Raw genomic sequence first — 16,570 nt, forward strand, 5'->3', positions numbered from 1 at the left:
TGACCCAGTGGGCTTCTTGGCCCCTGTAGAATTTCCAGAAACAAGTATACGCAAGAAGCAAGGCAGTGGCCAGACTGCTTAGCCCCACTTGGTGTCTTTTTCCTGCCTGATCCAGAACTCCTGGTCTGTTTTGAAAAAGTGATTGTCTGCTGAGCTCCAAGAAGAGTGAATGTCCTCAGAAGATGCTCCACAATGGGGACCCTGGGATGACATCGGGTGGCAGTTCCCCAATCTCTAGGGTAATGTGGTTGGGAGGCTGGGCGTGGTTTCTCCTCTTGTATCCCCTCTCCCCCATATATGAGAAGAAGAAAAGAAAATGTGTGAACAAGGGTCTCATTCACTATCCCCTGATCCTTGACCCCTTCCACCCTGATCAACTATGTAAGCAGCATCAATAATAAGAAAAAGAAGAGTGAGGATTTGGGTTTCCTTGTTTGTGGAGCTGCACATTGATCTGTGAATGTCTGGCTGTTTGAGGTAGCTTTGAGGTGGCTGAATGTACATTCCAAGAATTTCACACTCTAACCTATCACTTAGGGTCTAGACAGGGTGATGAAAGGGCACAATTAGGGCTTGTGCTTCTCCCTGTCTCTATGAAGGAGTTTCTCAGCTTCTCAAAGACCCGTAGGAGTAAAGGTACTGGAGAGGCTGGGGTTGGGCAGAAGCGCCCAGTAACAACAGGGTTCCCTGCATCCCCAAGGCCAGACCTACCTATTGAAGTCATACTGCACATTCTGAGTCAGGTCTATGTTGAGGAGGATGAAATCATGCACGTGGCACCTGGAGAACGGGGCCTTGAGGCTCTGGCGAGTCAGTTTGCTGCTCCACTTCTGTATGCCCAGAATTGCATAGTGAACAATTTTTGGTGTGGCTTCGATATGCTGCAAGACACTCTTTAAGGACACATTCTTACTGGAAATTCCTGCTTCCATTTGCTGGCTAGGAAATACAAAGTGATTTTACAAGAGATATCACTAAGCATTATGCAAGAGAGAATCATCCATGAAGGGCCAACCTTCCCATATACTAAGTGCACTGTGTGGGATATAATGAGATGGTTTTCTTCAAATGAGCCTGGAATGGAAAACAATACCAGGTGCAGATTTTGATACCATCATTGCTAAAAGGGGCAAGGTATATCACTTCCAGGCACAGCAAAAATGGAGTTCGTATTACACAGTGAGTATTGAACAAAGAGATTCCAAAGAGAGGTAGTCAAGGTTAGAAACACAGAAGTGCATTTCCCGGTTCTGGTAGTTATGTATGATACAGGAGTACTTGAGAACTGCTGGGTGCAAGCCAACATATGTGAGCTGGAAAGGGGCTCTGATCATTGGCATCGTGTTTCAACAGGGCTGCTGTTCAATGAGGGACTCTACTATGTAGGGTTTCTCAATGTTCAGCATTCCCTGCTTTTGGGGAATGCTATCCACTCTGCCTGAGCAAAGTGACATCCTAGGAAGGCAGCATGGTGCTCCGGCAGACACACTGGTATCAGTCCAGGCATAATTTCCTTGGGATAACCTTGAGACAGAGTGGACTGACTTCCCATGCTCACTCACAGTTAAGAAAAGCTGAGGCCAAAAACCAGGCACATAAGTCAGATGCTGGCAGGATTTTAGATAACTCATAGTGACATAACAGAATTCTTTTTAATGGCACACTGAAGATCTAAATTAATAATAACAAGCTCTAAATCACTACAAAATCTGCTAGTACAGGAGGTGTCATACTCAATTTGCTCTGAGAAGCTGTGTCTCCTATTTCCACAACAACTGCAGCCAAGAAAAATGTCTTTTCTAGCACATGTTACATTCCGCAGGGCTGCCTGGAAGTGTCATTACCTGGTCTGCTCCTGAACACTGTGGATGTTCCACAGGACACATGAGTCATCCATCACCACGATGAAAGGCCACACACACTGGCGCTTGACTCCCAGCTCCTCCAGGCGGTTCCTCTCCAGTTCTAGGTTGTGGTAGGACAGCTCCTTGATGAGGAATCTGGCAGCACCTGCAAGGCAACATAAGCAAGCTATGCACATCCTCCACTCAGCTCTGGATGAAACCCCGTGGACAGGTCACATTGTCTTCTGCAGCTGTGTTTGGTCACATGCATGTTAGGAGGCCAGCCAATTATTCAGAACAGTGATTCCCAGGCTACTGTGTATGAGTCACCACTGGGAAGTGGGTTTAAAATGTAGCTTTCGGGCCCGGTGCAATAGCATAGTGGTTAAAGTCCTCGCCTTGAACGCACCAGGATCCCATATGGGCGCCGGTTCTAATCCCGGCAGCTCCACTTCCCATCCAGCTCCCTGCTTGTGGCCTGGGAAAGCAGTTGAGGACGGCCCAAAGCCTTGGGACACTGCACCCACGTGGGAGACCTGGAAGAGGCTCCTGGCTCATGATCAGCTCAGCTCAACCGTTGCAGCCGCTTGGGGAGTGAACAATTAGACGGAAAACCTTCCTCTCTGTCTCTCCTCCTCTCTGTATATCTGACTTTGTAATAAAAATAAATAAATCTTTAAAAAAAAAAGTAGCTTTCCAGAAGACATCACCAGAAACAACACAGTGGGTCTGGGGAAGGGCCAGGGAACACAGATACCTTCGACAACACAGCTGACACATGAACTACACTTTTTCTCATGATGCCAAGAATCTGGTTTTCCTCACAGGACAAAGAATACTGCTCACATGAAATGGCACTCACAGGTCCTGCCCGATGACAGGTGAAAAGTGTCTCCTGCTTTAGAGACACTTAGGGATTTAACAGCAGCATCTTCTCAACAAGTGCTTCGGGTAAGAGGCAAAAAGTAGATTAGAATAAGAAAACAGGCTGCATGTGAGCCCAATGCCACCACTGCCAGCCATGTGACCCTGAACAAGTTCACTCCACGGGGCCTGGAAGGAGGCCATGATGTCTGTCTCACGGGGTGGCTGTGTGGTGCTGGGAGGGAGCCTGGCGCACACTAAGGACTCACAGTTGATGATTACTATATGTGGAACACTAGGAACTAGTCAAAGTTTATGAATGTGCCACTCAAAAGTAAACATATGAATGATAACCAAATGAGGAGACTGGGGCAGGCATTGGGCTGCCATGGGTTGCGCTGCTATTGGGGATACATTTACCCAACACTGGAGTGCCGATGGGAGTTCCAGTTACTATCCTTCCAATTTAACTTCTTACTATTGCATCTGGGAGACAGCAGGTGATGCCTCAAGTACTTAGAGCACTGATAACCACATACAAGACCAGATGGAGTTCTTGGCTGCTGCCTTCAGCCTGGTCCACACAGCTGTATGGGCCATTTAAAGAATGAGCCAGTAGATGAAATATAGACCCATCTTGGGGCCCAGTGTAGTAGCCTAGTGGCTAAAGTCCTTGCCTTGCATGCTTTGGGATCCCATATGGATGCCGGTTCATATCCCGGCTGCTCCTTTTCCCTTTCAGCTCCCTGCTTGTGGGAGATCCATCTGTCTCTGCCTTTCAGATAAATAAATTTTTAAATATATATTTTTAAAGACTTATTTATTTTTATTGGAAAGTCAGATCTACAGAGAGGAGAGACAGAAAGATCTCTGCTGATTCACTCCCCAAGTGGTTGTGACAACTAGACTGAGGGGCCCGGCAGCGTGACCTAGTGGCTAAAGTCCTTGCCCTGAATGCACCAGGATCCCATATGGGCGCCAGTTCTAATCCCAGCAGCTCCACTTCTCATCCAGCTCCTTGCTTGTGGCCTGGGAAAGTAGTCGAGGACGGCCCAAAGCCTTGGGACCCTGCACCCGCGTGGGAGACCCGGAAGAGGTTCTAGGCTTCCTAGCTTCAGATCAGCGCAGCTCTGGCCATTGCATTCACTTGGGGAGTGAATCATCGGACGGAAAATCTTCCTCTCTTCCTCTCTGTCTCCCCTCTGTGTATATCTGACTTTCCAATAAAAATAAATAAATAAATCTTTAAAAAAAAAAAAAAAAAAAAAAAACAACTAGACCAAAGCCAGGAGCTTCTTCCAGGTCTCCCACATGGGTGCAGGGTCCCAAGGCTTTGGGCCGGCCTTGACTGCTTTCCCAGTCCACAAGCAGGGAGCTGGATGGGAAGTGGGGCAACCGGGATTAGAACCGGTTCCCACATGGGATCCTGACATGTTCAAAGCAAGAAGTTTAGCCACTACGCCATCGCGCCAGGCCGAGTAAGCTAGATTTTCAAGTAACCTCCATAGACTTAGTAGCTTTTTACCCTTCATTTAAAAAAATGTATTTATTTAGGCCTAGTATGGTAGCCTAGTGGCTAAACTCCTCAACTTGCATATGACAGAATCCCATAACGGTGCTGGCTTGTGTCCCAGCAGCTCCACTTCCCATCCAGCTCCCTGCCTGTGGCCTGGGAAAGCAGTCGAGGACAGCCCAAAGCCTTGGGTTTCTGCACCCATGTGAGATACCCGGTAGAAGCTCCTGGCTCCTGGCTTCGAATTGGCTCAGCTCCAGCCGTTGCTGCTGCTTGGGGAGTGAACCATCAGATGAGGATCTTCCTCTCTTTCTCTCCTTCTCTCTGTATATCTGCGTTTCCAATAAAAATAAATAAATCTTTAAAAGAAAATCTAGCATACTCAACACAGTAAGGGCCATGTATGAAAAGTCCATAGCTAGTCTGATTGTAGTGGTAAAAAGCTGAAAGCTTTCTATGGTCAGGAACCAGACAGGGATTCCCACTTCTTATTATTTCTACTTAACACAGCAACTAGGAAAGAATAGGTATTCAAGTTGGAAAGGAAAATTATCTCTATTTCCAGACAACACAATACAAAACTGTAAAAAATCCACAAAACTAGGATAAGTGAATTTAGTAAAGCTGCAGATCCATGAAAAATCATTTCTATACACCAATAATGTACATTTCTATGAAAATTTCTATGAAAAGAGCATTTCTATACACCATCAATGTACATTCTACAAAAGGGCTTAATTTAACTTACAATAGCATCCAAGTACTATAAATGCTTAAGAAAGAACTTAACCAAGGCAGCAAAGGACTTACACAGAAAAGTACAGAACATTGCTAACAGAAATTAAATACCACTAAGTGCGTAGACATCCTGTATTCAGAGACAAGTACTGTTAGCTATCAGTGCTGCTACCTAGTGATTCATGTATTTAATTCCTATCAAAATCTCAATGACCTTTTGTGAGAAATAGAGAGCTCCATGCTTAAGTTTGTAGGGAACTGTAGATGACTCTAAATAGCCAACACAGTCTTGAATGAGAAGCATGAGGGGCAGGCGTTGTGAGGTACCAGGGTTAGGTGCGATGTGGGACCTGCATACTGTGTGAGTGCCTGGCTCAAGGCCAGGCTTCCCCTGAGCTTCTGGCTGATGTGTCAGGGACGCCTAGGGGTCAGCTCAAGTCTCTGAGTCCTGCTACCCACATAGGAGACCCATGTGCCTGGCTCCTGCATCTGCCTGTGCTAGCCCCAGCTGTTGTGGACATCTGTGGAGCAAATGAGAATGCCGCTCTGTCACACTGCCCTTTAAATAAGTAAGTCTTAAAAGTTTTTAAAGAGTGACACTTTTGATTTTAAAACCTGAACAAAGACTGTCCAATTTTGTGGTAAGCATATTAAGCTGCCATCTGTAATGCCAGCATCCCATAGGAATGCCCCTTTGGAGTTCTAACTGCTTTACTTCACATGCAGGTCTCTGCTAATGCTCCTGGGAAAGCAGCAGCAAATAGCCCAAGGACCTGGACTCCTGCCACCCCATGGGAGACCCAGATGGAGTTTCAGGCTTCTGGCTTCAGCCTCGCCCAGCTCCTGCCCTTGCACTCATTTAGGGAGTGAACCATTGGATGGAAGATCTTTATCTCTCCTTTCCTCCCTGTTTCTCTATAACTGTGAAAATCAAAACAAAACAGCAAAACTGGCACTAGAAGAAATTTGGTTTCATCTTGCTAAGATTTTTTTTCCCTAATAGCCAGTCAGACACAGATAAACAATCTGAGGATCATTTCACATAGCAAAAAATCAACAACAACAACAACAAAAAGACTCCAGTGAGTCTGGTATCAGTGGTTCTGGGGAGGACAAGGGACGAGAAGCAGACAGTAATAGCCTTGATTCATTCAATAGGTTACAAAAATGGAAAACTAAAGTGGCATTCTAACCAATAAAATAGTGCCTGAAAATATTTTAGATCCAGACTGTTAGTTTAAGAACTGAAAAGAAACAGAAAGGGGACTGAGAAAGGCCAGCACTGTGGCATGGTAGGTTGAGCTGTTGCCTGCAATGCTGGTATCCTATACGGGCACTACTTTTAGTCCTGGCTGCTCCACTGCCAATCCAGTTCCCTGCCAGTGTGCCTTGGAAAGCAACAGAACATGGCTCAGGTGACTGTACCCGTGTGAAGCGCTTGGCTTTGACCTGGCCCAGCCCTAGCTGTTGTGGCCGTTTACAGAGTGAACCACAGACAGAAGATCTCCCGCTCACTTCGGCAGCACATACACATAAGATGGAAGATCTCTGTCTCCCTCTTTCTCTATAACTCTAAAAATAAATAATAATAATAAGATGATAATGATGAAGAAGGCAGGGACAGACACGAGGAGGCAGATGCAATGTGGAAAAGGAAGAAAGGGGGAGACACAGAAAATCCTGCAGACAAGGAGGCTGTGGGATCCAGAACATTACCAGGGGCAGGCCTCCGGCCTAGAGACTGACGCATACGCGTGTTCCTTATGGAAGACTGGGGGGTCAGAGTGCCAGCTCTGCTCTCGACTCCAGCTTCCTGACACTGCAGCTCCTGGGAACACTGAGAATGCTAGCCATGTGAGAATCCCCAGCTGTTGGCTCTGGCTGGTCCAGACGTGACCACTGGAGACTATGGGGTGAGCCAAGGGATCACAGCTTCCACTTCTCAAGAAACTAAAATTTACACACTGTGCACTTCAGTTCCGGTCTGGATTTTGTTACTACCTTTTAAAGTGGGAAGTAGCAGTTCTTGACCTTCAACCCTTTGGAGACTTGGCACTGAAGCTAATGGGGAAAATCACTGAGAACAGTGCCAGAAGTACCCAGGGAAGGATCGCTGTGAAACACGGGCTCTGGTGAGCGATTTCCTGGCTACGGTTAATGAAGGAGTTCTGGACACCTGCAGTGTCTCTCCACCGCTCTGTCAGATACTTGATAACTACCTGAATATTGTGAGATGACAGCCCACTGCTCTTAAACTCCATGGAAACTTCTCCAGGAAAGATTTCTCCCAGGCACCTTTCCTGCACGAGGCAGTCCCAGTGCTGCCAACTCCTGGGATGGTAGGGCATCAGCTCTTTTTTTTTTTTTTTTTAATTTATTCATTTTATTACAGCCAGATATACACAGAGGAGGAGAGACAGAGAGGAAGATCTTCCATCTAATGGTTCACTCCCCAAGTGAGCCACAACGGGCCGGAAACCTGGAACCTCTTCCGGGTCTCCCACGCGGGTGCAGGGTCCCAATGCATTGGGCCGTCCTCAACTGCTTTCCCAGGCCACAAGCAGGGAGCTGGATGGGAAGTGGAGCTGCCGGGATTAGAACCGGCGCCCATTTGGGATCCCGGGGCTTTCAAGGTGAGGACTTTAGCCGCTAGGCCACGCCGCCGGGCCCAGGGCATCAGCTCTTAGACTCTTGTATTTTTTGGATGAGAACCAGATCTGTCACAGACCAAGGAGAACTGCTAATTTTCTCTTCCTTCTGCCAAGCTCTCTTACCACTGTTATCTTCCTGCCCCAGAGTGCTCAGCCAATAAAACCTCTGGTCAGGAGAGAAGGTCACTTTGCAGAGGCAGAAGAAATCTTTGGGAATGTCATGCCAGGGATTGGGGCTCAGGAGATAGCCACAGCCCGTCCCCCAAGCCCAAAGGGCCGCTTACCCACGCCTGCATTGTTGAACATGCCAGGAAGCACCAGCATGATGTGGTTGGGCCAGTACTTGCGGTACAGTGGCATCTCATATTCCTTGACTACCAGCAGGTGAAGGTGGCTGATGCCTTCCATGGCGTGGAAAAGGTTTAAGAGTCCGTGCTCGTGGCGACCACTGGAAGGGGTGAAAATAGGGCTCTTGACTGCATTCAGATCCTGCTGAAAGGCGACAAAACAAGATCACAGGGGCAATTAAAACTCTTAGACGTGGGAGGCTCACAGGGAGAGAGAACCTACTCTAGTGCCTGATCCCGGGCAGCCCTGCATCCACACACCCTTACCCACCTTGTCTGAAACCAGAGGCAGCCGCATGCTCTCCAGATGTTTGCCCTGCTTGCTGAAGACAAAATGACTCTCTTTGGATTTGGGGATGATGAAATAGAGCTGCACCTCTTCTCCCAGCATCGAGGAGGAGAACGTGAATGCATGAAGGGTGGAGTCAGACATCTATGTTTGCAAAGAAGACAAGGCGGGAATGTAAGCTCTCCGTTGCCACACAACAGGCAGCTCTTTAAGTAGTTGTGAAGAGAAGCAAACTAGAACTCAGAAATGCCATCAGACCTGCTGGGTGTGAGGGGCAGCATTTTAAGGGTTAGGAAGGCAAGCACTCCATCACTGAGTAGCTGCACAACAGCAACCCCCTTCACCCCAAAGCCTCTCCGAGGGTGAAGTGCGTGGTGCTCGGAAACGTCTTTGCATTCTGTCAGCTCAGTCTTAGGCATGGGTGTTGCATGTCCTGTTGCACACTTACGCCTAACAGCCCCATCCATGGAAACATCTCCATGGCACCATTGTTCCTGGCTACTGTGTTAGCGGAAGAGTCTGAACTCTGGCTTTGGGGAGAGTCAGATATAAATGTATCTGTCACAATGGCAGGGAAGGAGCATGTGCTCATAACCCACCTCCCTGGATAATGCCCTAAGTCTTCACATGCTGTGAATAGGGACATTTGGCCCAACAAGGGATTTCAGCAGCTAGAATCCAGGTGGGCTTCCCAATAGCTTTACCTTAAGCAATATATGTCCCTGAAAAGTAACAGTGTACTTCTTTCCTGGCATTCTATTTTATCCCACCTCAAAAAAATGTGGGAATTTTCTACATAGTACTATAACTGTGCAGAAACCATATGAAAATTTTTGATAAAGTTTGCTAAAAACATGTGATTTATACACAAGCGGACGTTTGTCTTCTGTATGCTGTAACAACGTGAAGCAGTCTTGGGGTATCCCACCAAATGTGTTCAACAGCAATAAGAAATGGGACAAAAAGGTAATTTGGATTAGAATGGTAGATTACTCAATACAATTTTTCAGGGTGACCCTTGATACCAATTAGTGTTTCAGGCTGAGTTGAGGGCCATGGTCCCAAAGATCAGAAGCAGGCTGGGCGAGCTTAATCGGCACAGCCTGGAAGAAGCAAGAGTCCTTGCAAGATGTGTGCAGAGTCAAGGGATCAAAACACACACAGTGAGGGGAAGCCACAGGGAACTCCCCTGGGAGAGGCCCTGGCGCTGCTGCCACGTGCTGCCTTTCCCATCATGTGCTTAAGGATGCACTGGCCACATGCCAAATGTTATGGGGTACTGTCTGGCATTCTGTGTCCTGCCATCCACTCTTGGTTCCAACCATCCCTGGCTGCAGTGAGACAAGGACTAGGTTAGTATAAGTCAACAGACATGCTAGAATCTTAGCTCCAAGGGCATCCCTGTGCATGTTAGATAAACCTCTCATTTCAGCCAGCAGCCCAAAGGGAGGGGCCTCCCTTTGAACAAGTATGCCATTGTGTCTACTTTTCTCAGGATCACAGGTAAGTGGGTACATTCCCACCTAAACGTGACACATGTGACCCGGAGGGCTGGGCTGCTTCCCTTCCCGCAACAGACACACTCGGTTCCGTTGGACCACAGTCGCATGCATCTTCCTCTGCAGTCGGGCTCCTTCCCATAGATCAGCTCTCTTTTACCCACAGCTTGAAACCCTACAGCTCTGCCTTCACACGTCCCTAGTCTGGAGGGTAGCAGGGTCTCAGATGAGGGAAAGATGGGAGCTGCACCTGCGAGGCGGCGGCAAAGTCCATGTACTGGTGGCACTGCTCACAGTGATGGAAGGTGTTGTAGGCTGCATATTTGGTCAGCATCATGGACACAGTTTCTCGTTTCCTGGGCTCCTCAATCTTGGCTTCTTTGATTACTTCTGCAGATAAAGAGTTAGATACACATCCCATGTTATATGTGAGAAGTCCTGTACTTGGGAAGGAAAGCCCCTGCTCCTTTCCCAAGGATTCTGCAATCCTCGGATTACAGGTGATATAAAGGTGTGTGAGAGGGTTAGTGAAGTTGCTCTGCAAGCGGTTACTGCCCATCGCCCACCCCATGCCTGGTCAGTCTCCCCTGGACTTCTCAGAGGAGGGGAGCCACCTGGGCTGCCACTGACCTTGTTTGACCCCCGCCAGCTTCTCGGTGTACACCAGGCTCATCAGGCTGTACTTGGGGTCGTGCACGCTGACGTCAAAGGGCATCTTACTGAAGCTCTCGATGTCAGGCCAGGGCTCTCCCTCTGCCTGCCTGACCCCGCTGTTCTCACTGTGATCTAGGAGAACAAAGCGTGCAGGGCCCAGGTGGGTGGAGAAAGGCATTTCTGACAAATGTACTCACCTGTTCCATGGCAGGAGGAGCTGGGACCCTTCCTTGAGACCCACCCTGGGAAGCACATGCCCCGACTCCAACCGACCTAGATCACAGCCTCCCACCTGCCTCGTCTCCTTAACTTGTTTTCACTTTGGATGCTCTAAATTGTTAGACGTTTTAGCTGCGGGGGGTTTAAAAGAGTCAACATCCAAGAAATTGAAGGATGCCCTGAGCACACTGCCCCGTGTCTGCTGCACAGCAGTCCCCGGGGAGCTTGCAGCACTCCCACACCCAGGCCACTCACCCCAGAGTGGTTAAGACAGAATCCCCCTGTCTACCCAGGAAGCTGCTGAAGGTGACCCAGTCCTCAGGCAAGCTTGACAGCCAGTAGGCAGCATCTTGCCCTGCCCCTTACTACCACACACCTTCAGGCACCGACCGCTCAGAGTGCCTGGATTCCTGCATTCAAGGGGTCTTGAACAAGTTAATAAAACACACATATTACAAAAAAGGTACACATAGATTTCAAACTTTGAAAAAATTTATTATTTGTTTTTATTAGAAAGGTAGATTTACAGAGAGGAGAGGAAGACAGAAAGATCCTCCATTGGCCAGCCCACTCCCCAAGGCTGCAAACAGTGGGAGCTGAGCTGATCTGAAGCCAGGAGCCTCCTCCAGGTCTCCCACATGCACGCAGGGTCCTAAAGCTTTGGGCCACCCTTACTGCTTTCTCAGGCCATAAGTGGGGAGCTGGAAGGGAAGCGGCCAGGACACAAACTGGCACCTACATGGGATCCCAGCATTTGCGAGGCAGAATTTAGCCAGTGAGCCATTACACCGGGTCCTGAACCTCTCCTTTTTACACTAATTCATTCTCTCTCTCTCTCTCTCTCTCTCTCTCCCTCTCTAAGATTTATTTTACTGGAAAGTCAGATTTACAGAGAGAAGGAAACAGAAAGACCTTCTTCTGTTGGTTCACTCTCCAAGTGCCTGCAAGGCTGGAGCTGAGCCGATCTAAAGCCAGGAGCCAGGAGCGGCTTCTTCCAGATCTCCCATGTGGGTACAGGGTCCCAAAGCCTTGGGCTATCCTTTACTGCTTTCCCAGGCCACAAGCAGGACTCTAAAGGGAAGTGAGGCATCCAGGACACGAACCAGTGCTCACATGGGACCCCGGCATTTGTGAGGTGAGAATTTGACCACTGACCCATCAAACCAGGCCCTATGTTTTTTATTCTAGTTTGAAGTACCCTCATCTCCAAAGTACTAACATAGTGGCACAGAGCAGGTGTCTGATACGTGGCACTTACTATTACTAACACTTAATTCAAAAGTAGTGAAGACAACTTTCAGTGGCAGAGAATACATTTTAAAGAGCTGAAAGACCAGAAGTGTAACTGTTACCTTTCAAACATAAACAATACTGCTGATAGCACTGAAGTTTGCATCTTATCTAACATTTCAACCTTGTGCTGGTGTTTCTAAAAGGTGTCACTACACCTGCTGGAGCACTGGGTGAACCTGCTCTATGAGAAGGGAGAAACAGGAAGCCAGGCTAACAGAACATCTTGCTACAAACCCCAGGTTCTGTTCTACAGGCTGTAAGGGACGCACATCAGCTCCGAAAAAATCCAAGGCCGCTGCAGCCTGAGCTGAGGACACAAGCCAAAGCTCCACTTCCTGGTGATGCCAAGGAGCCTGGTGGGAAAGCTGGCAGGAATGTCAGGGATGACAGGGGCAGGAAGTTGAGGGCGTGTGTGTGTACACACATGGGTGTACGTCTTGGATGTGAACTGGTGAGGCATGGAAATGGGGTTGTAGCTGTAATAAAATGACCGAATCAGGGTAATTTTCCCTACCCTTGCTCTGCTCTGGTTCTTTGGACTGGTCACAGAATAAGTCTAGCCACACCAGAAGAGCAGGTGAGGCGAGATCTGCAGGGGAGACACCAAGGCCTTTCCCTCTCCTGGGCTCATTGTGGAACCCTGGCTCAGAGGCCTCTCTGCTGAGCTGCAAAGCGGAACTGTCTCCTGGGAGGCAGTGAGGGTGAGTAGGGTGTGGGTGGAGGGCTGGAAAAGCAGAGGAGGGGGAGATGTGTGGTTATGCTGCCACCCACTGCCTTCAGACCCTGCCATACACAAAGGGTGATGGTTTTGCTGCACAGCCTGTCCAGCTGCACATTTCATGCTTCCCACACAGCCCGTGGTTCCCGTGCAAGACAGAATCTGGCTCACCGCACGGTGTGTTGCAAGGCCTAAATGTCCCTCAGTTTTACCCTGGAGCCAATCACTTTCCCTCACATGTCCTTACTACATGCCTCCTCCCTGCTCCTTGCTGTGCATCCTGGAGGGAGGGAGGTCAAGGGTAGACTACTCCATGTCTGACCTCAGGGAGCATAAACGACCACCCTGACCTAACTGCTGGGACTCCTGCCAGACATGTGACCCTCAGCCTCACAGTGCCCACTCGGCGCTGTAGGATGTAAAGGCAAAAGCAGATTCCCAGGACGGGCTGCATCAGGTGCACATCTGGCAGCCCCGGGTGAGGCCTCACCAGTGTTGATCTCCTCCTCGTCGTACACATCCACCTCCAGGAGCCTGATGAGCATGCGGAAGAGGATCCTAAGGAACTGCAAATAGGAGCCAGTCTTTCCCACCTGATGGAGATACAGTTAATTGGGGAAGGGTGGTGGAGGGAGGAAAAGGGAGGAAGGAAAAGAGAAAAGCCATTTCACACCTGGGCTCTTGCTCTGCCTGAGAGGCATGTGGGAGGTCCCCTCCACTCTGTCCCACCCACCCCATCCCCAAGAGCCCCTCTGGCCTCTCCTTCCCAGGCAGCCCTTGCCCAAGACCAAGCCCGGCCTGGCCTGGCCTACCTGGGGCGGTCCAGTCAGCAGCAGGCGCCGCGGATGGAAGGTGCGGGCGCCCGTGGCCGGGTCGGGCTGGTTGCTGTAGTCGGCGTGGTGCTGCCGAGCAGAGGTCCACTGCCTGTAGTAGAGGGACTGCTCCTCGCTGCTCATGTCCCTGTGCAGGAGCGGGCGCAGTGAACTCAGCCAGGTCACGTCGGCGTGCGGCAGCAGGGACGTGGAGGACGGCAGCTTTCCGCCCTTCTGGGAGCCCAGCAGGCTGTAGGCCGCCTTGGATAAGATCACGACTGGGGGTAGGGCTGTGTGGAGGCTTCGGCATCCTGGCCAGGAGAGCGTGCCAGGTCCCGAGGAAGAAGAGGAGGAGGAGGATGAAGGTTTGGAGGTGGTGCTGCTCGCTAGCGGGGGGCCCAAGGAGTCACACTCCTGCTTCAAACTCTCCCCAGCTCCAGCCGGGCTGCCAGAGACCCCTTCGTCCAGCCCCACACTGGGGCCTGGGCTCTGGAAACTGGGCGTCAGGGGCTGCCTCTGGGCCTTGTCAGCTGTGCTGGAAGAGCTCACCCCATTCTCCATGATGGAACCTGAAAGAGGATGGACAGAACTCTCAGTGTAACTGCCAGGTATGGACGCTGAGCTGTGCCCCTCCCAGGCTCTGCACAGGGCAGAAAACCAGCTGATCCCTGGTTGGGCCCTGTAGGCCATTGACAATGACAGCTTCCCTTGGACTCCCTCCCGCTCCACCCAACTGTCCTGGCCCTGGGTCCTCAGAGGCTGTGGTCAGTGGGAGACACCACATAGAAACTGGTTCTTTTTCTTGGGCCTTTCCCCCGCAGGTCCCCCCAGCCCCCGGGCTGCTGTTCTTTACCAAGGGCTGCAGCACATGTCCCGCAGACTTCTAGGGTCCCCTCACTTCTTCAGGCCCTGGCATGGGTAGGGCCCCTGGGGTTGATTAAGCCCCAGTGCCATAACTGCCTATTCTCATTTTCTAGATTTTGCCCATATCTTTGCAAAGTGTCCCTTAGCAATTTGACTCTTTCCAGCCTGTGACCAATGGGGCTCCGTATTCAAGTTCTACTCCAGTGGCCTTTTGAGAGCTGAGAGCCTCCTATTTGTGACTGTGGATAAGCTCCCCAGGCTGTAGCCACCTACACGGACTCCCAAGCCAAGAAAGGGCTATCTCCATGCAGGGACATCAAGCACAGTCACGTGAGGTGCCACTCTTGCCCTGGGTTTCCTTGCACTGTGGCTGAGGAACTTCAACTATGCCCCCTTCTCCAACAGATCAGCGACCCATCACCCTTGCAGTTGAAGGCCCTCTCTGAGCTCATACAAGTGCTGCCCCGGCTTATGAGTTAACTCCCAAGCTTGGGAGATCCTGAATGAATAGCCATTGATGGAGTTATGAAAACCTCATCCCTCTACTTGCTTATCTGAATTTTGTGTCTCTCTGATTTGTAGGAAACTTTGCTGTCCTGTGATGGCCCCGAGCACTCTGGGCAATAAAATCCCACATTACCCCAGGAGTCACCCCCTGGGTAGGGGTCCATATGCTTAGTGCTGTAAGCATGGCCTGTAGGGATGGAAACACAGCAAACAGCAAATCACAACCTCTGAGTTCATCAGAGCAAGACCAAGAATGTTATGAACCTTGTGGGGCAGCACTACAAGAATGGGGCAAGAAAAGAAGTGTGGCCCAAGAACCACCATAAGGAAGACCAACTTTGCTTTTCCCCAACCCCATTTGGCCCACCCACCAGTATCCCAAAGCTCTTGGATGTCCCTTTTTGCCCTCCTCTTATTCTCCTGGACCACCATCTGAACCTCTCAATGAGATGCTGGACTCATCTCAGAGAACTGGGGCACCTGCAGTGGTAGGACTGATTGAACTCCCAGGAAGACAGTTCTCAAACTCATCCAGGCCAAAGCTCACCACAGATTTCCCAAAATGAGCCTGCAACAGCTGCCAACACAATGACCAGGAAGACTGATGCTTCTTATGGATACAAAAGCGTGTGTGTGTGTGTGACAGCATGACCTCAATGGGAGTTTAAAGAAGGCAGAGAAGGAGGGCCCTGAGGCTCACTGCTAGTAACAGTTTGGTGGTTGCTTTTGGTCAGAACAACATTTCATTTTTAACTCCTGTGTACTCTTCTGTGTTAGGGTCTTCCAGTTAGGCTTTATTTTTTATGATCAGAGAAAATGGAAATAGTGCTGCCTTTTCTGTATCACAGTTTAGCAGGAGAAAGTGTCCTAAGCCATGCCACGGAATACACAGTAACACCATGTGAGGGGCGCAGGTCTGCATGGTACTTCTTCTAGGGGCCCTGAGTCGTAGCTTTCTGTGTACCAACACTTTCCACAAAGTACTTAGGATATGCATCCATTAAAACAGAAAAAAACATTTTTTGTGTCAGGTCCTAAGCCAACTTGCAGCTCTAGGATCTGGAAAAAAAAAATAGGGTTTTTATGCAAATCGGTGTGGGTCTTTAAGATGTTCATGGAAAATGTGTTATGAAGAAAATTATGCTATACCTAATTTCAAAACCGTGTTGCACTAAAATAAATGCATCTTTCAATTCTGTTTTCCCATGCTTCCATGTGAGGCGCATATAACCACGAGATTAAAGGTAGAAGAGGAGGGAAAATGATGCAGCTTGGGGTTGATAAGACGCATCTCTTACATTAGGGCTATTACCAAGCTCAGAAGTAGCTTGGGTTGTCATGCACTCAGGTTTTCCAAGCACCTCAGGTCTGGAGAAAGTGCCTCTGAAGGTTTTGTGGTGGCTCAGCAGGTGGCCCTGCATTCCACACTCCAAGCACCCCTGGCCCTCGTCCCTCAGCTCGTGGAAGAGAAGAGCACCAACCTGAGGTTCCAGTGACAGCACTGCTGTTGCTCTGGGGCCGCTCCAGGTCAATGAGCAGCTCATCAGAATCGTGCTCACTGGCGGTGGCTCGCTCCTGCTCCTTCCCACTGAGGTCCAAGGCAGTCGTGGGTCCCCGGATGACTTCTTTGGAGACATAGCAGCAGGCCAGACCAACCTCTTGCTCCAAGGCCGTGCGAGTTAAATAGCTTGAGTCAATTAACCGGAGGTCACAGTACTTCAAAGATCTGTGCAGACATAATTATACTGTTGGTGAGTC

General features: G+C 49.6%; 1 protein-coding gene across 5 annotated transcripts in view; it reads right to left on the reverse strand.

Annotated features, from left to right (window-relative positions):
• The window catches only part of GREB1L (GREB1 like retinoic acid receptor coactivator), a 124,106-nt gene that overhangs the window by 6,792 nt on the left and 100,744 nt on the right, over positions 1–16,570 (reverse strand). For 2 of the 5 annotated variants that reach the window (XM_058677092.1, XM_058677094.1), the window contains exons 21-29: positions 16,294–16,538; positions 13,442–14,010; positions 13,120–13,222; positions 10,376–10,531; positions 9,996–10,135; positions 8,229–8,390; positions 7,895–8,102; positions 1,845–2,010; positions 712–939 (exon numbers count right to left, since the gene is read on the reverse strand). In XM_058677092.1, coding sequence (XP_058533075.1) covers positions 712–939; positions 1,845–2,010; positions 7,895–8,102; positions 8,229–8,390; positions 9,996–10,135; positions 10,376–10,531; positions 13,120–13,222; positions 13,442–14,010; positions 16,294–16,538 — 1,977 coding nt within the window. The remainder of the gene's footprint in view (positions 1–711; positions 940–1,844; positions 2,011–7,894; positions 8,103–8,228; positions 8,391–9,995; positions 10,136–10,375; positions 10,532–13,119; positions 13,223–13,441; positions 14,011–16,293; positions 16,539–16,570) is intronic. The other 3 variants (XM_058677096.1, XM_058677095.1, XM_058677093.1) reach the window with 2 other exon arrangements.

Source organism: Ochotona princeps, chromosome 18, assembly GCF_030435755.1.
Source record: "Ochotona princeps isolate mOchPri1 chromosome 18, mOchPri1.hap1, whole genome shotgun sequence".
Taxonomy (NCBI): Eukaryota; Metazoa; Chordata; class Mammalia; order Lagomorpha; family Ochotonidae; genus Ochotona; species Ochotona princeps.